The following is a 21,062-nucleotide window of genomic DNA, read 5'->3' on the forward strand; positions in this document are numbered from 1 at the left end:
CTCAATGGGTCCCGATAAACCAACCTGGGTGCCCCACTCCTTCCTCCAGGCTCAAATGTGTTTGTTTGTTTGTTTTTTTTACAACTGGGAAGCAGCTCAATTTTGTTGCTTTGTGTGTGTGTGGTGTGTGTTTTGTTTGCTTGTTTTTTAATTGTTAGCTTTGTATAGTAAAGTCCAAAGAAACTGAAGAGGAAGAACGGGGTAAGGGGGTGGGGAAAAATCCCTCCTCCCTCCACACCCCTCGCCCCCAACCAACCTGCCTCCCTCCCAGTTTTGTAAGCACCAGAGTATTCAAGTCTGTCCCCAGAGGACAATGCTCGCTCCAGGCCCCAGTCAGCAGGCGGAGACTAGACCTTTTTCATACGTGCAGCGGCGTTTGGGTTGGGGGCCATCTTCCTCGTCATCATCTTCTTCTTCTTCCTCTTCCTCATCCTCCTCCTCTTCCGAGGATGAGCTGTCCAGTGTGAGGTCCACCACATCGGCACTTGGCTTTCCATTTTCACTGTTCCCATTGGGGGTGGGTAACAGCCCATTCACATCGGAGGATCCTGAAAAGAAAGGGACAGGGTGTTTTACACATCCAAGAAAGCCCACAGGCCTGAACCAAGGAGTTGAGTTCCTTGGTTTTTCCTTTGCTTCACATACCAGCTAACCTTCAAATGACTTCAAACCCCCATTAAGACACAGCTAATGATTACTATAAAATCTCAAATTAAGCAGAATCTTCAACTAAATGAGTGGTTTTTTTTTTCCTGTAACAAGTTTTGGATGGAAAAAAAAAAGAAAGTGTGCTAAATGGGAAGGATTTATTAATATTTTTAAAAGTCCTACTGGGTCCCCCAAACCTGAGTCAGAGATTCAGAGCTGGAAAGGGTCTTCAGAATTAATCTAATCCACCCATTTTACAGATAGGGACACTGAGGCACCTTCTCAGGATTGGAAGGTGGTTACAGATGTTCAGAATGACAACCCCTTAAAGAGAACAATCAGGGACATTCTCTGGATACACAATCCTACAGTTTGAGCAGAATTTTCACACAAAGTGTTGAAACAAATACAAGTTTTCTAATTACTTCTCAGTTAACTAAAACCTGCCCTTTCTGGAGAAACATTTCAGTTGCTACGGAATCGGTAAAAATACAGATTTGAATAGAGGGCAAGACAAATCAGACCTTCTGAAATATGCAGCAAAGATCCGCCTGGGTTAGGTGACTTTCCCCTTTTCCCTTGCTCTCCCATCTCTTACTTGCTAATCCTCTTCCCAATCTCTCAGTCACTTCCAGGTACACTCTAAGGCCTCCTCAGCTCACCCTGGTGCTAGAGAAACAAGACCATCTGGGCCTCCCTCCACAGCTCTGCCTCTGACTGCTGAGCTGAGCTGAGCAGAACAGGCAGTTTCTGAGAAAGGTGGGGAGGCTTCTGGGGAGGTCCAAGGGCCCTGGGCGTTGCTCTCTGGGGAGAAGCAGCTTGTATTACAGGTGTCCTAGAAACATACTGTGTGAATGGACAAACTGTTTCTCCTCAACAACTTAAGGCTACAGAGCCTGTCCTGGGGTACAGAACCAAAAGCTTCCACACGTGGCAATGCAAAGGGCCAGGTGACCGGTCTGGTTCCTTCCTGTCAAGTGACTCAGCACTCTTTTCTCTCCCTCTAACTTCTCCCAGACCCTGCTGCCCACTTCACCCACCAAGGACAAGGATTGGGCACTGGGGGCTGCAGCTCCTCTCCTTCTCAGCTCGGATAGGACACCAGGAACCGTCCACCAGATATTCGATCTCGTCCGCGTCCTCGCACTCACTTAGGATCTTGGACAGGAGGCTGCAGATCAGAAAAGGAGGGGAGAGGAGAGGAGTGAGACCCACACAAAAGCATAAGAGGCACAAGTCTATCTGCACTGATGCCTAAACATAGGAATTTAAGCACTGCAGTTTCTGGATACAGACAACTATTTGTCTAGCTACGGACTCTTTTGAAAAGTGTTTTCACATCCATATTTAAAATTTTGTCACGCAGCAGAAAAAGTCTTGGATTTGGAAACAGGCAGTCTGTGCTCCAACTCTGGCTCTGGTACTTATAAAGCTGGGTGACTGTAGGAAAGTCACTTCCCCTGTCTCAGGTCCACAACTTCCTCATCTGGCAAAATGGTGACCTCACCTATGCTATCTATCTCCTAGGGCTGTTGTGAGGATCCAACAAGATAATGTGGACTTGGATGAGAAAACATGAAGCATTTTGTAAACCACAAGGCACTACAAGCGACCTTGGGCACATCCCAGAGCCCTAGCAACAATTCAGAACTCTCACTTGCAAAGCAACAGCAGATCTGTCTTTTCCTCACCAGGAGATCCCCTGCATCAATAAAGCCACAGGTTTGGATTTTCAAACAGCACTGTATAAAATATCATCTAGTAAAATTATTTTTAATCTGGGAGGTAATAATAGTTGGCATTTATATAGCGCTTTATAATAACTATCTCATTTTATCCTCATAACAACCCTGGGAGGTAGGTGCTATTACTACCCTCATTTTACAGGTCAGCAAAATGAGGTAAGACAGGCGTTGATAGGATGACATAGCTATTAAATATCTGAGACTGGATATGAACTCAAGTCTTCCTGACCTCCAAGACCAGTGTTCTTTCCACTGTGCCACCTAGCTGCCTGGGCAGGTAGGGCAGGACAGAGCTCTGGGGCTTACCTACAAGCGGGCTGCCTCTCCTGTGCACATGTGCTTTCTTTATGCCCTTCCCTGGAAGCTTCCGTGGCCTGTGATGCTTTCCCTGATTGGGCCAGGGTTCCTAAGCCAGTCTCTGTGACAGGGATGGGAAACCCACCACTAACTCAGCTCTCCATAGCCTCAGAGGTGTCTGCAGTCAGATGTTGCACACCCAGATCAGGAGTGACAGAGCATGGTGGAAGTGGGTATGCTAAGTCCAAGAGCTGCCTCTCCAATGGTCATCACAAAACAGCCCCTTTCCTCTTCCTGCCATGGCCTAAAAACCATCGCATCTAAGGTTCGGAAGCTCAACTGAGACCCAGGGGCATAGCCTTTGCACAAAATCTCTCTTCCCTCACTGGTCCCCTTCATTCCCTTCATGACCCTGCCCTCCAGGATTCTGTGTAGTCCTCAGGCCTTCCCTGAATAAAGTCCTACTGCTTTACGCATAACTGGCCTAATCATTTTGTGAAGTCTCCTTCAAGTCCCATAACTGTTGTTGAAGACTACAACAACAGGCCACATCAGCCCGAGTTGTTTTGCCAAAAGTTCCTTGGAGGACAGTTTCAACTTGGAGAAGCTTAGCGCAGAAGCACATGGGCCTTAAAATCGGTGGTGGCGGCATCGTCAAATTTCAGTCTTAGATTTAAGCATTGTGACCATGGACAATTCTGTTCTATTCGAAGCTCCAACTTCTTCAACCCATAAAATGAGAATAAACACTTACATTACCTATCTCACAGAACTGTTGTGAGCAAAGCATCAAAGAAAAATCTATTCTTTCAAACTAAATTCTAGATAAGTTAGTTACTGAAACAGGGAATGTGACTTTGAAAATCTGTTTAAGTTCTCATTTTTGGCGCTGTCTATGCATCAAGTTATTTTAGACATTATAATTAAATCAACACGGAGATTACTTTTAGGAAATTACCTTGAAAGTATCACATTTTAACGTTCAGAAACTCTTAATACTGTAATGTACTTTAAAGACCACGAGTGTTCCAAATGCCTCCTCACCTCTGCCTTTCCTAATCACATCTCCTAAGGGGAGCCCCTCTTGCCCTTTCTGTTAATGCTTTAGCCTTCCTCAAAGCATCTTGTGTTCCTTTAGTGGAATCTGTGTGTCTCCAGGGCAGGAAGTGTTTGGGTTTTTTTCCCCCACTTAATAGTATTTTATTTTATTTTTTTCCAATTACATGTAAAGGTAGTTTTCAACATTCATATCTGTAAGATTCTGAGTTCCAAATTTTTCTCCCTCCCTGCCCAAGAGGGCAAGCAATCTGATATGGGTCATACATGTACAATCACGTTAAACATACTGGCAGGAAGCGTTTTCAGTTCTGGTTTTGTATCTGCATCCTATGTACTTCACATGTTAGGTTATTTATTGTGTGTCTTGTTCAGTCTTGTTCAGTCTAGCAATGGCCTTTAGCCAAAAGCAAAAACCTGTGACCTAGGTAATATTATTCCCAGTTTACACATGGATAAACTGAGGCCTACATATGACAAATGATTTGTGCAAAATTCCACAAGAAGTAAACGGGATTTTCAGTTCTCTGCTTTCTTTCACTAGATCACAATGGCCTCACCATTAACCAAATGCTCCACTGCTCTTCTATGACCATGAATTCAGTTTTCACATGTCATCAGCAACAGCTTTTAATAACTACCAACCCAAACCAGCTCTAAACATTGAGAGATTCTGCCTCCCTAGAGGGCAGTTCTATCTCCCAAAGATCAGGTTACCATGGGAACAGCTAAGCAAGTTTACCATATATTGACCATGCCAAGAAGGGAATGGTCAAGGTACAGTTCTCCTGTTGATTCTACCTTGGCAACATCTCTTCTATCACCCCTTTCTGCTACTATTTGAGTTCAGGCTCTTACTAGCTTTTGTCTGGGATCATATGCCTCTATGGTTCTGGTTTCCCTGTCTCCAGTATCTCCCTTTTTCAACCTATTCTCTTCAACCTGCCAAAATACTCTTGCAAACACACAAACCACATCATTTCCCAGCTCAAAACACCTTCATGGCTTCCCACTACCTGGAGGATAAAATTCAAACTCCTTAGCATGGAATACAAGGCCTTCCGTCATTTGGCTCAAATCTCTTTTTCTGGTCTTATTTCATTCTATTCCTTCAGACCCTTGATAGTGTAGTCAAACAGATGGCCAGCTGTCCTCATCTCCTGTCCTTCTGCACATCAGCTCGAGTAGCCCTTCCCTCCATGCTTAGGGAATACACACGTCTCTCCTACCCCAAATCCCCTCTCCCTCCTGTATTTCACACAGTACATTGATCAGATCCTGCCCCCTTGTCTTTAGCAGTGTATTTTGTACTATGCTTGTTTGTGAACATGTCTTAACATCATTATTGGAAAGGTAAACTCCTTGAGAGCAGAAGCAGTTTCCTTCAACACCACCCCCTCCTACTTTTATATCCTTACAGCATGTTTCTCCAACACTTCTGTGTACAAAGCCGTTGGGGATGGGGGAAAGAGTATTCAGTAAATCTTAAAGCAATAGAAAAGCAAGTTAGTAGTTGTAAAACTTTTCCTTGCAAAAGTTTCAAAAGTGACCTCTCCCTTTGTCTCAGTATTGTTGAACAAGTCTGTGTTAAAAAGTTACTTTCTTGATTTTAATTACATCCCTCTTGCTTTCTCTCATTCCTCCCCCTTACTCCCCAAGGCTGATGTAAGGAAAAGCACTTTGTAAACTTTAAAGGAGGATAGGAAGGAAATTTATCCTCCTCCTCGTCGTTGTCGTCTCCTCTGGGCTGTCCCTAGCCCTCCTCTCCGGCCCCAGGAGTCCGTGTGTACCAAGTGCTTTCTGCCCAGGCAATGACACTCACTGGCTAGACGTCACAGATTCCTTGCCCCAGGGCTGCCACTCAGGCATCCCTCACAGTGCTGGCATTCAGGGCATGTCACGTGCCCGGCAGTGCTAGCCCCCATAGCTCAGAGGCCTACTCCACAGGGACTGGTTACGGTTCTAAAGAGGCAGGCCCAGAATACTGTGAAGCAGTGGCAGGAGCAAGGAGCTAGAAGCACTGGGGGGGAGGTGGGGGGCTGTGGGGACTGTAGCAGAGTGCTCCTAGTGCAAAAGCTTCCGGGCAGAGAGTGGCCCTGACTCGAGCACACGCTGGCTGAATGGCTCTGGGCAAGTGCCACTTGACCTCCGTTTGCCCAGATCTCCTTATTTGTAGAACAGAGAAAATAACCCTGGCATCACCTCCCTTAGAAGATCACTGTAAGTGCTGAAGAAATGGGAGTTTTGATTGGGACCCCCCAAGGCATGGCCCAGGAATCCCATCTGGGTCTCAGATCTTGTCATTTCAGTCAGACAAAACAAACGCGGAGCTAGCTACTAGACCCATCGCTCTTGTTACTCAAGGATTTTTGCCTATAAGGAGAAATGGCTAGGTTCAGTACCGCCTCTGGGCATAAAGCAAGGAGGCATTTTTCAAAGGGAAAGTCAAGCAGACTCTTTCAAAGTTCTCCCTGTTCCCCACTACACTGGGCCCAAACTCGTGGGCTTGTGGGCTGTGTGATCTGCTCCCCCGGCTGGCCATCCTAGCTCCCACTGCTCCCCAACACAGGATCTCACTGCCTCCTGAATAACTCCAGGCCATGTGGGGACACCACATTGTCAGGTAGTGTTTCCTTACATTGAGGCATCATCTGCCTCCCTAGAGTTTATCCTCATCCTTGCCTTGTTCTGCCCTCTGCAGCCAAGCAGAACTAGTCTAATTTCTCTACATGGTACCCCTTCAGATATATCAAAGGCTTACATTTCCCAAGGTCTTCTCACCTCTCCAGGCTAAAGATTTCTAATTCCCCAACAAGGCATTAAATGGCTTGGGTCTTAGTCCTCTCACAGTAAGAAACATCTCATTCCAGCTCCTGATCTGTGCAGAAATTCCATGGCAAACCAGCTTCTGCCTGAACAGTTTTCAGGGACAGGGAGCCAGCTACCTTATGAAGATACTTATTATTAGAAAGCTCTGGTTGCTAGAAAAGGTTATTACTTGAAGACTGTCTGCTTCAGAATGAAGCAATCAAGTCCTATGGCTAGACCGTGCGTCTGGAAGTCAGGAGACCTATATTCTAAACGCTGCTCCTCCCTTTTCTTGTTGGGTGGCTTGGAAAACAATGCTTTCCTAATCCGTCTCCCACAAATGGCACTGGGAGGTATACAAATCACTGAACTCCTAGTGCCAGGTGATTAAATGAACCACAAACTCGTATCATTTCAGAACTGAAAGGGATCTTAAGAGATCATTTAGAGGCAGCTATGTGGGCCAGTGAATAGAGCACCGGCCCTGGATTCAGGAGGACCTGAGTTCAAATCCAACCTCAGATACATACACTTACTAGCTGTGTGACCTGGGCAAGTCACTCAACCCCCTGGCCTATCCTTAAAAAAAAAAAAAAGAGGGAAGATCATTTATGTTGAACCCTATCATTTTACATGAAAAAACTGAAACTGAGGCCCCAATATGGAAAGCGATTTTATAAATAAGAATTTCAAAACAGCAAAGGACCTCATCGGTAATCTGTCTGGTCTAACCTAATTTGTTTAGTGTTAAGACAAGAAAGATTTCCTCTTTCCCCACTTCTAACTCTTGGAATTGCTCAGGTGTCCTCTGGGGCTAGCGCTTCCCTCCCCAGAACCACAAGATTGCCTTTTATTTTGTATGTTCTCGAATCTGTACGTGTCTCCTCAATAGAAACGTGAGCTCTCCCAGGGCGGGGACTATTTCACTTTCATCTCTGTTAACTGCAGTGCTTAATAAATGGCCAATTGATTAAAGTCACTTACTTAGTCAAACTCAAGTGTATCTAGTGGAGCCCTTGACCATCAAGTCTCCTTGCTTTTGGCAAACATTCACTAGCTGAGGCAGCTTTCAGTCTAACCCAATAGAACGTTTTAAACTGAAGTATTTGAAGCATATTGTCAACATATCACAACAGATTTGTGACCTCAGTGATGCGAGTATTCCCAACCCACGACGTGGACTGTAATCCATCCATTCCTCATTCTGAACAACTCTTGTCCATGTCTTATCATTATGTTTTCTATAAGAGCTCTACCCACCAGGCTCTCCTTGGGTCTCAAGGAGAGGAGATGTTCGCTATGTGAGCTGCCTGGTTGATCCTGCAATGAGGTGGAACAGAATCCTTTTTTAGTCCTCTATCTCTGATAGCTCTTGTGTTACTCTGGCTTCATTAAGAAGAGTATCTACGAATAAGGAAGCAATAATTCCATTGTATTCTGTTTGAGCTAATAATAATACATCTGGGAATCATGTGCTGACTTCTGGGCACATTTTTGAAAAGATTTCAAGCTGAAAGTCATCCAGAGGAAGACAACTAAGATGGTGAAGAACCTCAAGTTCCTGGTCTATAAGGATCATATCTGGAAGAACTACTGATATTTAGTCTGGAGAAGAGAAGACTGGGGGGTTGGGAGTGAGGAGGGCAGTTTGAGAAGGGAATGACAACTACCATCAAATATTTCAAGGGCTTTCATGTGAAGAGGGAATAGATTTGTTCTGCTTGATTCTAGAAGTATGAGGAGCAATGTGTAAAAACTGGCAAGAAATACATTAGGCTTATGGGCTTGGAGTCAGGAAGACCCGAGTTCAAATCTGACCTCAGACATTTACTAGCCATGAGAAGTTACTGACCTGGGCAAGTCACTTAACCGGTGTTTGCCTTAATTTACTGGAGAAGGAAATGGCAAACCACTCCTGTATCTTTGCCAAGAAAACCTCATGGACAGTACTGAAATGCTATGGACCATGAGGTCATGAAGAGATGGACACAACTGAACAACAACAGAGTGAAAACATCTCCCAATACTCAAGTTATCTACAAGTGAAGTGGTTTGGCTCTCAAGGTTGTGGGTTCCCTCTAAGTAGAATCCTTCAAGAAAAAGGGTAGATGACCCTTTCAGGTATGCTGGAAAGGGGACTCTTTTGGGTATGAACTGGATTATATAGACGTATAGGTTTTTTCCCACTGAAATTCTGTGATTTTGTAATATGTCACAGGCTATTTTATTCCCTCTATTAGGTCTCTCCACTGCCCTGTACAATGACCCACAGTTCTGAATCTGCAGAAACTGTGGTAGTCCATGACTTAAAGGCATATAGCATTATGGGAAAAGTTAACTATTAAAGATGGGTTGATTCAGGAAGAAATTTGGGGTCATGGAAAGCACTACAGAATTACAGAAATGCAATTCAGTATGCTCTCTTCTTACTCAATTTTTGGTCCAGCTTAATGTCCAAGTACAGATTCTGTCAAACATACACATTCGAGGACAAGATACAACTAACACACTGTCATTTATGAATAGGAGTATTTGAAGAATCTATAAGGATCCAATATGTGGCTGTGTACTAGGAGAAAGCCTCCATATTACTATGACAAATATGTCTTCCTGTTCTTTCCCTCCCTTGTTATTGGTAATAAGATGATTAAAATTAAACTTCTCATTGACAATTTTGCTCTGATTTGAAAGCGTTGAAAAAACAACCACTAGTATCTTGTATTCTTTGCACTTTTAAATCCAGTGTTTGATGACTGAAGGCATTTACTTTACAATATCATTCGTGCAAGCCTACTTGTTCCCTTGGTATGTGTTAATCATTATCAAAAATTTTTGTGGAGGTAAGAAAGTAAATGAGAAACAGTAAGGTACAGTGGAGAGAGAGCCAGCCTCAGAATCAAGCCCTGTGTTTAAGGCTCCCTTCTGACACATAGTGGCTATGTGACTAGGCAAATCACTGCAGGCAATTCTCTAAAAATTTAAGTTACAGAGCAAGTGCTAAGCCACTGGTAGAGACAGGAACTCCCTATACCAACACAATATGAACCTGTACCTTCCTTCCTCCCGACAAAAAAAAAAAAAAAAAAAGTAGGCATATGGATTGCTAAGTTACTTATGTCCTCTCAATAACCACTTTTGCCAATAAAATCCTAAGATCTAAATAAAAAGAAAACCTTCAGTATCTTTCTTTTAAACATTTGTAGAAATCAATCCTTCAGTGCCTCTCCAGAATGGACCTACTCAGTGATATCATTGGTATGACCCAGCTGCTCTTTCTCAACTTAGTCCTCTTTGGGACAATTTCTATTTCCTCAAACAGCACAACTGAGGTTGGGTTATAAGAGACCAAATGTTATGTCTCCAATGCTGTTGATGAAGAAAATAACTAGAAATCTTGACAAATGATTTTCATTTTTCATTTGTTTGGTCTCCTAGTTTCAACTTTAAGTGCTCTTCAGATAGTTTTCTACAAACTTCTTCCCCCCTTTTTTTAATGACATCATACTACTCAAAAATCTACTATCTGTAAGTCGTGAATATAGACTATAGAATTCAAGAATGGGGCCAGTTTACTACCGATGAACCTTTTGTACTTAGCTAGACTGGTTCAGCGGTGGGTCATTGGAATGACAGACTTGAAGCATTTTCTAGCATGAGAGAACCTGCCAGCGCTTACACTCTAAAAGGTCGTCTCCACATCACAATAAGTAGTTGAGGTAGGCCTCAAGAATATCCCTGATACGCATTATCTAATTTCTACTGGAAAACTTGCACTCAATGGGAAATCACTGCTTCAGAGTCCTTCTCTTCTACTAAAACGAAGCTCAAACACTATCTTCTGCATGAAGCTTTCCTGATCCTAACTGCTACTGTTCTCCCTCCCAAACGACCCTGTATATAGCTACTTTATATAGGCACATTTGTTAACTTTCTATTTGTATTGCATGTATTTTAACATGTATTTGTACTAGACAGATTTTCACATATCTATTTGGACACATGCCCTTCACAAGCAGGGACCGTTTCACTCTTTGGATCTGTATCTACATATAGTGCCTGGCACACAGCAGGGGCTTGCTGACTGACTGGCTGACTCTACTTTGCAGCAGCTGTGATTTCACTTAAGAATGAGAGGAAAACTGCAATCTCTGTCCACTGCTCCTACTTCTTACTTATGGGACCAAGCAGAATGAGTCTATTCTTCTCTGTACTTAACAGCCCCTCAAATATTTGATAAAAAAAAAACACCAAAACAAACTACCATGCCCACCCCATGTCTTCGCCTCCAGACCAGGCAATCTCAGTTCCTTGCCTAGTTTCAAGTCCACCTTCCCATGGATGCGGTCCAGCTGGTCAAAATAACCTTGAAGTACGGCACTCAGAAATGAACGATGCTTTTGGATCGCGTCTTCTTCACTTGACACTGGGCTTCTATCAATGTGGCCTAGATCACATGAGCTTTTTAGCTGCCATGTCACACCACACAGCCCAACTCTTTTTTTTTTTTACAGAAACCGACATGTAGTCAGAACCTTCACCAGTTCCTGTACATGTACAGCTGATTTTCTGAACGTCTGTATAAGACTTCACATTTATCATGGTTAATTTTGCATCTACTTAGAAGATGAATCCGTGGAGATTCCAGTTTGTGGAGAATGTCTGTTGGATGCAGATTCCATTGTCTTACATGCCTCTGGGTCACACAGAGAGTGATACAAGATCAGAATCCTGGTTTTCTAACTTCCAGTCCAAAACTCTGGCCTCAGGGGAAGGCCACAGCAGAGAGGAAGCCTGGCATTCTTTAAACAGCCAACAGTCAAAGGTAATACGGCAGCTGGCCCAGAAAGAACAAGGTGGCCTGGAAGATCAACCACCATCTCCGTGATTCTAAAAACCATCTCACCTGATCTGCTGCAAGGAACAGTCATGTCTAAGCACTGGTCCTCACACAGGTCAGGTTCATTCTGATCCTCACAGTTCTAGTTAGGGTATTGCATCCCCCATTCTCTATCCAAATTCTGCCTATCCTTCAAGACTCAGATTAAGGCTCATCTCTTCTGTGAAGCTTGGCCTGACTGCTCCATTCCATGCAATTATCTCCCCCTCCCATCTTGAGCCCTTATATCACTTACAGCCTGTATATCCTACCAGCCAGCATTTCAGCATATAGTTAGTTCATCATATAGTTTAGTTTTATGTACCAGGACTCACAATTTTTGTTTCTTTTGAGATGGTCTCCCTATCACACCCAAGCCAGAAGTACAGAAGCTGCTCCAAGGACTGATCCCAGGTACTGAGTGGCACAGAAGTTCTGATCTGCTCTAGTTTCTTCCCCTTGAGGTAGCTCAGAACTCCTGAGCACAAGCAGTCCACCAACCAGTAACAGAGATGGAAGGTATACCATATGATACCTGGCTCTCTTCCACTTGACTGAGGGCCTGCCTTCCTGCCTTCCCGCCCTTCTCTCTGGTGAGTGCTTCTGTGCATCTGGCACATGGGAACAACTGAAAGAGTCATGAGACATGCGTTGGAAGTCCCGCCTCCATTCTGGCTCCCTGAGTTAACTGGGGCAAGTCACCTTCCCTCTCCAGGCCTCAGCTTCCTCATTTTTAAAGTGAAGAGGCTGAACTCTAGGATTTCTAAAGAGCCTTCCAGCTTATAATTTTGAGATGCTTTAGTTACTTATTCTCTCTGAGTCTCAGTTTCCTCATGTGTAAAATGAGGATAATGATTTTAGCAGAATTACTGTGTAAAAAAAGTTCACTAAATCTTAATGTGTCAATTCATTTAAAGGACCTTCATAATTATGACCCCTACATAGCCAACCTGTTCTCCCAATGTCTCCCCAACGTGGGACATGCTTTGATCATTCTAGTCTTCAACACTGGCAAAAGCCAGGCCCATGGTCACATTCTTCCCCTAGAGTCAAAGACAGAATGCCATCCTCCACCACATAATACTTACAGTTTTCCTATTTCTCTGCTTTTGCTCATGCTCGGTTCCTGCCCTGAATGCCCTCCACTTCTCAACCTATAAAGCGTCCCCTTCTTCTCAAAGCTTATATTCAAACTTATTATACATTCCACGTGATATGCAGAAGGAAGCACATGTGTCCTCTCGGACAAGGAACAAAAATCATGCCACCTTGTACATTACCTCAGTAATTATGTGACCACAGAAATGTCACTTCAACTCCTTCAACCTCAGTTTCCTCATCTGCAAAAGGGATAATCCCTGACCCAGCTACCTCACAGAATTGTTCTAAGGTATTTTATAGACCTTAAGGTGATATGGATATACAGATCATTACCATTTCTGTCCAGAGGCTCTAAGTGTTTACTGTCACACAATTCACCAATAAAACATCAACATGTCAAGTCATGAAGAATGAAATTTTCAGGCAATAAATAAATGTGTTTTTAAAGAGTCACATGAAAAACGCCCCTCACTGAGCCTTCCTACCACCGAAGAAAAAAGTGTTAAACCCTATGCAGCTGCCAGCTTTGTCTATCCCTAGTCATGACTGTACAAAATCTGCCCCTTGGTTATAGACAGTTTTATATCTATAGTGGTGTGTACTGCCTATCATGCCTCTCCACAGAAGTGCAGAAGTTAGGCTGTCTCCTAACTAAGACCAAGCCCTTTATTTGTGCTCTTGGGCCCATCCCCTCTCTTCCATCTTCAATCGCTCTGTAGCCATAACTCTTGCCCTACTACCTCAGCCTTAAAAATACCTTTGCCTACTTATATGAACTGATACAATGTGAGGCGAGTAGGACCAGGAGAGCAGTGTATACAACAAGAACAATACTTCAAAGACAAACAACTCTGAAAGACTTAGGAACTCTCAACAACACAAGAACTAACCTCAATTCCAGAGGACTCGTGATGAAATGTGCTACCCATTCCCGATTAGAGAGGTGATCGACTCAGAATGCAGATTGAGACCTATCTGGGGGCGGAACATGGCCAATGTAGGAATGTGTTTGTTTGACTATAAATGCTTATAACAGGGGTTTGTTTTTCTTGTTTTCTCAAGGGGAGGGGGGGAGGAAGAGAATGTGGATCGGAAAATAAAACTGAATATTGAAAATAGATAAAAGGAAAATACCTTCTCCCAACCCTATCAGTCTCTCAAATTATCAGTCTCTCCAGCTCTTCTCCCTCTTTTCGCTGAAAGTCCGACTTTCAGTGAACTACAATGGCTGCCTTCAGTTCCTTCTCCACCATTCTTTCTCAAACCCATGCAATACGACTTCTGACAACAGCTTGTGACAAAAACTATGCTTTCTGTTTCCAAGGTTTTTACACTGGTAAATCTGATGGCCTTTCTTCAGGCCTCATCCCCATCTGACCTCTCTGGTTTTGACCACTATCAAATCAATGTCCCTTCCTGGATGCTTTCCTGCCTTCCCTCCCTATCTCCCTCTTCCCCCCCCCACCCAATAACATGCTCTCCTTTGCTTCCCCTCCCACTTGCCTGACCTCTCCCCTCCTACATCTCCTGTACTAGGTCGGTATCTATCCATTCAGCCCCTGAACAAAGGAATGCCCTAGACACAGACTCTGGGGCTTATTCCCTCCCTTTCCACTCGGTCTAGTGATATCATCAGAGCCCATGGACTTAATCATCATCCCTAGTGCAGAGGACTCCCAAATCTTAGATCAGGTCCAAGTTCTAGTCCCAAGTTAACAAGTGACTAGTGGAAATCTCTACCTGGATGGATGCCTTGAAGGCAGTTTCAAACTCAACATGTCCAAAAAAGAAATTGCTACTCCCTTGCCAAGCCTCCACCTCTTCTTAATTTCCCTATTTTGGCTGAAGGTACCACCATCCTTCTCTTTACCCAAGTTTCTCTCTTTCTCTCAACCCCACCCCCATCATATACACTTAATCAACTGCTAAGTTTTTATGATTCTATCTCAACATCTTCTACATCTATACCCTTCTCTCTACTCCCATACAGCACTCTGAAGTTCAGGACTTCACCTCTTGCCTAAATTAATACAATACTCTCCTCAATTTATCTGCTTCCTGTCTTTCCCATCTCTGATCAATCCTTCACAGAGCTATCAAAGAATCTTCCTAAAGTGTACATCTGACCATGTCATTCCCTGCTCAAGAAGCTATAGGAGCTCCCTATCTGTTGCTTTAAAAAGGGTCAAATGCAAAATCCTCAGCATGATATTTAAAGCCTAACATAATTAAGCTACTGATTTCACAGTGGTCCCCTTTACACATAACTCCAAGTCAAGCTGGCTTGGCTGATGATTTCCCATATGGAAGTTTCTATCTTCTACCACTACGCCCTTGAATGCACGTGTGATCTTCCATGTCTGGAATGCACTCCTTCACTCTTCACATTCTAGGAGGCCTCTTACTTCTTTAAAAGTCTGGCTCTCATACTACCTTCCACACCCTCCCTTTCTTGATTCTCTTTTGAAATTTACTTATATGCGCGCGCGCACACACACACACACACACACACACACTCTCTCTCTCTCTCTCTCTCTCTCTCTCTCTCACACTCTCACATTCTCTCTTTCCCTCTCTCTGGGTTCCCTTGTCTGTGTCCACGTCATTCCCCACAAGTACAACACAAGCTCGTTGAGGACAAGGAAAACTTTCCTTTTGTCTTTGTATCTCTAGGACCTCGCACACATTAGGTGCTTAACAAAGGTTCCTAAAACGGAACTCAACTATAGCTTATGTTTCTAGACCACAGACCATGTCTTCCCTTATAATGCCACAGTGAAAGCTAGTCACAGAATTTAGGAGAAACCTTAGTGATCAATCATCTCATTTAGCTTTTACTTAATGTAGGAGGAATCTGGGACCCAGAGATGGGAAACAAATTGCCTAAGGTCAGTTAAAGTTGGTATCAAACAGAGGATTCAAATCTATGGCCTTAGACTCCTGAATAATATACTCTCACCACACTACTTATAAGGCTGGGATAAGGTCAGCTCTATTAAGATATTAGTGACATAGGTAAGAAGAAAGAAGAAATAACTGGTCCTGGCACATCCTTTCACATTTAGAACCAACAAGGATAGTTAAAGTGTAAAATTGAAGGTACTTTACCAGGGGCAGTAGTATGAATACAGAAAATCCCAAAGTGATGAGGCCATCAGCACTCTACTAAGCAAACTCACCCATCTATTATCAGCTGGTCATAGGGGGCTGGTTTGTCACACACAGGACACATCCAAGTAGGTTTCTTCTCATTCATCTGGAGGTAGAATACTGCATCGAAGCACTGCAGGTGGGCACAGGTCTCAGCCCGGCAAGGCATGGAGAGTCGCATCTTTACTAGCTATAGGCCAGACATGGGGACACCCAAAATGAGAAAGCAGTTAGGAGAGAGATAACTGGGCTAGCAGCCCAGTCCTCTCCTACCACAGTGGAACTCTAAAGCATACAGAGGTCCAGTGCACTATTCAAGGGGAGGCAAATCTAACTTCAGTCCTACCTCTTCCCCAATGCTTCCAATCCTCTGAACTTAACTCTCTAAACTAGTCTTACACTTGACTGTACAGTCTTAAAATTATTCCTAGTTGTTTCTTTCATATGTTGTCTCCAACCCCCCACCCCCAGCTACACTATAAGTCCTTTGAGGGCAGGGTCCAGGTCTTCTCTTGTAATCCATAGAGTGTCTCACACTTGATCAATTCCAATGGGTTAGTCAAATGACTGAAAATGAGGAGAGCAGCACTGAGGCTATGAGACAAATCCAGGAATGGCTGCTAGGAATTTACCTGCCTCTCCCAAAAGAGACAGGTATATCCTGAGAGAAGGCCTAAAGGCTAGGAGACTCTCCTCCTTTCCTCATTTCCTCTGAGGTGGGAAAATCGGACCCTCCAGCCAAAGCAGCACAAGGGTTTGCTCTGACTTACCGGACAGATGAGAGACACTCGGACACCTGTGGTGGCGATTTCACTGTCAGGATCAAGACGCAACTTCTCTTTGACTGAAGAGACAAAAGAAGGCCAACAAAGGTTGAAAAGGTAGGCACTAACTCCTTTTGTCCACTCTAGGAAATGAAATGAGCTGAGCAGAATGTGATGCCCCTAGCCTATGATCTTCATATGCCCCCTCATTACAAGTCGTAAAATACAGAAGATGCAAGTTAAGGAGAATATGGGTAGCCAGCTTCTTTAGCCCCTTCAGGGGGAAGTAGGGGAAGGAGAGGGGAGAACTTCCTAACCTCTCCCCACTTATCTGCTCTCCAACAGGCCCACCCCCCAACTCAACCCCTGCCTACTATCTCCACATAAGACAGAGTGCCCAAGAAGGAATACTGTCGAGGAGGTTCACATTTCTGTCTCAAAGTTCAGGACTAGGCTACTGGCCAGGTACATGGCCTGACCAGAAACTGCAAAAACAGGGCGGTGGGGAAGGAGGGAAAAAAGGGCTGTTGATAAACAGATCTTCACAGAGGCCATGGTGCCATCAAATCTGGTAGGTCAGGTGAGACTCAGGCAAGTCTCAGAATGGCTTCTGTTGGTCTCTCAAGTTGTATTGGACCTTAAGAGATACCCAGGCACAAGTGTGCCCTGTGGGCAGCTCAGATCTCACAAATGGTGATCTCTAAGAAGAATTAAGTAGAAATGAGAATTTTAAAAACTCTATTATAAGTACAGCACACAAGATAGGCCTGGAGTATATGACAACACCTAAGGGGAGGAAGCAAGTGTGAGCTTTCTTTTAGTCTCTGATGTCCCACCTTTGTGGAAGGTAGGAAGAAAAGAAGGGATATGTGGAAAGGAAAATACCGTAGTCATTTGGAAGCTGCGGCACTGTCAAAATCTAACATGCCTACAAAGCCTGGAAACTTAGGCTGAAAAGAAAATCATTTTCTAGAAGCACTCTTTTAAAATATTTTTATTATTTGTGTGGCAACAAGACCTTCAATGTGCATATACAAAACAAGTGAAGAGAATTAAAGCAATTACTGAAGGTAAGCAAAAAAAAAAAAAAAAAGATTTACAATCATGAAGTATACAAATAGTTCGAGTAACTGGTCTGAATTATGTAACTAAGCAAAAACCACACACATTAAAAATTTTCCTGAAATATAAAGACTTCGATTGAATAAAAACCCCCAAAACAACCAACCACCCTTTACTCAATATTCCCTCCTAATGTTGTTTTTAATAGTAGTAAATGTGTTTATTTCTTCTAAATCTGCTTTTTTTACTTTGTGACACAATGCAAGTCTTTTCATATTTCATTTCTTACATCTGTCATTTTTAACATTGCAATTACATGCTGTCACATTAACAATTTGTTCACTGTTGAACACGTGGGAGGTTTACAGTATTTTACCATCATACAAAAAAGCAGTTATGAATATTTTTATGGCTAGTTCCCCCCTCCCTCCCCCCAATAATATCTTTAGGATATAATAGCAAGATTGTTGGGTTAACGGTTATGATTAATATTGTAATTCATTGTGTAACTCCAGATTGATATGCAATACTTTCAAGGATATTTCATTTTGCATTTCTCTGAAATTTAAATTTTTCAATTGATTATCTATAATTTTTGTTTTCTCTTTCAAAAACTTTATCCGTTGGAGAACAAGCTAACAGCTACTTATGAACTTACCGATTCTATGTAAATTCTGCATATTTCTGGAGGCATTCTAAAAGCTGGCTTACAATTCGTTCATTATTAAGCCTCTACCACATGCGACCCACTGTACTTCATGTTAAGGGGAGACATACAAGCAAACAAGACACTAAGTTTCTTAAAGGCAGGGTCAATAAGGAAGGGAGCCAATTATGCTTCAGACACTTTTACCTCAGAAAAGTCTATTCACTGAGTTTTGGGAACGAATTACTCAGTTTTCCTTTAGAGCTGACTGAATGACTGCTAGCTTTGCCACTGTTTTCTGACACCTCTTAAGGAAGAGGATGGTAGAGGGAGAGATGACTTGGGGGAAATTCTGGTGGAAGGAGAAGAGAGTGAGGTCTCAAAGTGTTTGCCCCAAAGTGGTAGATGATAGAAGAGAGCTAAAGCTTCTGTCAGAGCACACTGCTATTTAAATGCTTCTCTCTGACTGTCACAGGACAACCAGACAAAAGCATTAATGTTTAAAAATCATCATTAGTATTACTTGCATAAGATGCTAACAGTAAGATAACCAATTACCTTTATTTTATAGTTTTAGACTTATGTACTAAGTATATTTTAATAATAAACACACCTCAATTTATACAGTCTGGCACTTCAGTACCATGCTTCAAGAGTTAGAATCCTGAGTTCAAAAATTGGTTCCCTCACTTATTAGCTCTGTGGTATCTGGCAAGTCACAACCTCACCTTCCTCTGCTGTACAATGAGAATACTATTACTTGAGCTATTTGGGCCACAGAGCTGTTATTAGAATCAAATAAGAGTATATATATAAATGTAAACTACTGTTTACATACACAGTAACTACTGTTATTCTGAAAAACAAAACAAAAACCCCAGGGTTGTTGAGAGTCTGTCCACTGGAGGGCAGCTTGGGGTCATGACCCCTCCCAACTACAACATTCCAGTGCTCAGTGAGGCCCCCATTTGCATAATTTGCAGAAACCACAGCAAGGTCAAGGGGACCTTGCAAGCCACCGGGCTGGAATGTACCTCTGAGCCTGTGTGCACTGTGGCTCTATTATCGAGGATTCTCCCTACATCATCTTAATGGGTCCTTACAAACACCAGAGTGAGGTGGGTGGTACAAGTACTATTATCCCCAATTTAGAGATCTGGCTGAGAGTGCTGAGCCTGGAGACAGAAATACCTGAGTTCAAATCTGAAGGCATTTACCAGTTGTATGACCTAAGGCAAATCACTGAACCTCTCAGTATCAATTTTCTCATCTGTAAAATGGAGACAGTAATGGGCCCTACCTCATAGGATGTTATAGAAAAGCTTTCGAGTTGTTATTATTGTTGTTGTTTCACAGAATCAAGGTCTGAAACCTAGGTCTTCTGACTCCAAGGTCAATGCTCTTTCCATTATACTACCTTGGTAGAGGAGGTATTCAATTTAGCTAATAGGGGAATACCATACCATCTTATGCTGTCCCAAAAACTAAGAAGTTGACTACATAAACATAATTATAGTGGATAAAGCACTGGCCCTGGAGTCAGGAGGACCCGAGTTCAAATCCAGCCTTGGACACGTACTAGCTACCTGTGTGACCCTGAGCAAGTCGCTTAACCCCCATTGCCTCAAAAACAAACAAACAAAAACACAATTATAGAGGGAAAGCTAAGTTCTGAGACTCCTGAATGAGAGAAAATTCCATATAAGAAAGACTGACAAAAAGAGATGAATCTGAAGAAGAGAAGATTTAGCTAAGAAATGATTGCTGTCTAAAGGACTGCAATATGAAAGAAAGAATTGAGTTAAAGGTTGCCATCTCAGAGGGTGGAGAGAGGGAAGTGAGTCCAAATGTGCCTCTCTGGTTGTGAGTAGAACATATTACGTATAGAGAAACAAACAAGTACAGTAGCTTTAGTGTTTGATAAATCCAAAAATCTCAGCTACTGAGGCAAGAGCTCACTAAATAACAAAAACTTTTAGGAAAACTGGAAAGTTGTCTGGCAGAAACTAGGTACAGACCCAACATCTCACATGGTATACCAAGATGTGTTCAAAATGGGTACATAACTTAGACACAGAGACATCATAAATCAATTAGAGGAGTAAGGAAGTAAGGAAGAAATTACCTGTCAGATCTCTGGATAGGGGAGGAGCTCATAACAAAACAAGAGATAGAAAGGATTACAGAAGGTAAAATGATAATTTACATAAAATTTAAAAGTTTGCTAAAATTAGAAAAGAGGTGAATGGGGGGAAAATCTTTGCAGCAAGTTTCTCTGATAGAGGTCTAATTTCTAAACTATATAGGGAACTGATTCAAATACAAGAATAAGAGCCATTCCCCAATTGGTCAAAGGAAATGAACAGGCAGAGGAAGAAATCCAAGCTATCAACAGATATATGAAAAAATACTCTACACATCACTAATTAGTGAAATGCAAGTCTGAACAATTCTGACTTTCCACCTCACACCCTTCAGATTATCAAAGCTGACAAAAAAGGGAAATGACAAATGCTAGAGGGGCTGTGAACAAACAGGTATATTAATGCACTACTGGTGAAGCTGTAAACTGGTTCAACCATTCTGGAAAGCAATTTGGAACCATGACCCCCAAAACTATTAAACTATGTAGGTCTATACCTCAAAGAGATCAAAGAAAGAGGACCCATATCTATGAAAATATTTATAGTAGCTATTTTTGCAAGGACAAAGAACTGGAAATTGAAAGGTGCCCATCACCTGGGGAATGATTGAATGAGTCATGGTGAATGAATATGATGGAATACCATTGTGTTTTAAGAAATAATGAAAGGGACAGTTTCAGAGAAACCTGGAAAGACTTGTATGAACTGATGGCAGGGTGAAGTAGACAGAATATGGAGGACAACCTATACAATAACAACAACATT

At 42.7% G+C, this 21,062-nt stretch overlaps 1 protein-coding gene across 1 annotated transcript in view; it reads right to left on the bottom strand.

Moving 5' to 3' along the window:
• The window catches only part of PIAS4 (protein inhibitor of activated STAT 4), a 50,702-nt gene that overhangs the window by 2,544 nt on the left and 27,096 nt on the right, over positions 1-21,062 (bottom strand). The window contains exons 8-11 of the mRNA XM_027851098.1: positions 16,452-16,525; positions 15,711-15,871; positions 1,689-1,819; positions 257-548 (exon numbers count right to left, since the gene is read on the bottom strand). Of these exons, the coding sequence (XP_027706899.1) occupies positions 334-548; positions 1,689-1,819; positions 15,711-15,871; positions 16,452-16,525 (581 nt within the window). The 3' untranslated portion in view covers positions 257-333. The remainder of the gene's footprint in view (positions 1-256; positions 549-1,688; positions 1,820-15,710; positions 15,872-16,451; positions 16,526-21,062) is intronic.

Source organism: Vombatus ursinus, unplaced genomic scaffold (assembly GCF_900497805.2).
Source record: "Vombatus ursinus unplaced genomic scaffold, bare-nosed wombat genome assembly UNPS02009173.1, whole genome shotgun sequence".
Classification (NCBI taxonomy): domain Eukaryota; kingdom Metazoa; phylum Chordata; class Mammalia; order Diprotodontia; family Vombatidae; genus Vombatus; species Vombatus ursinus.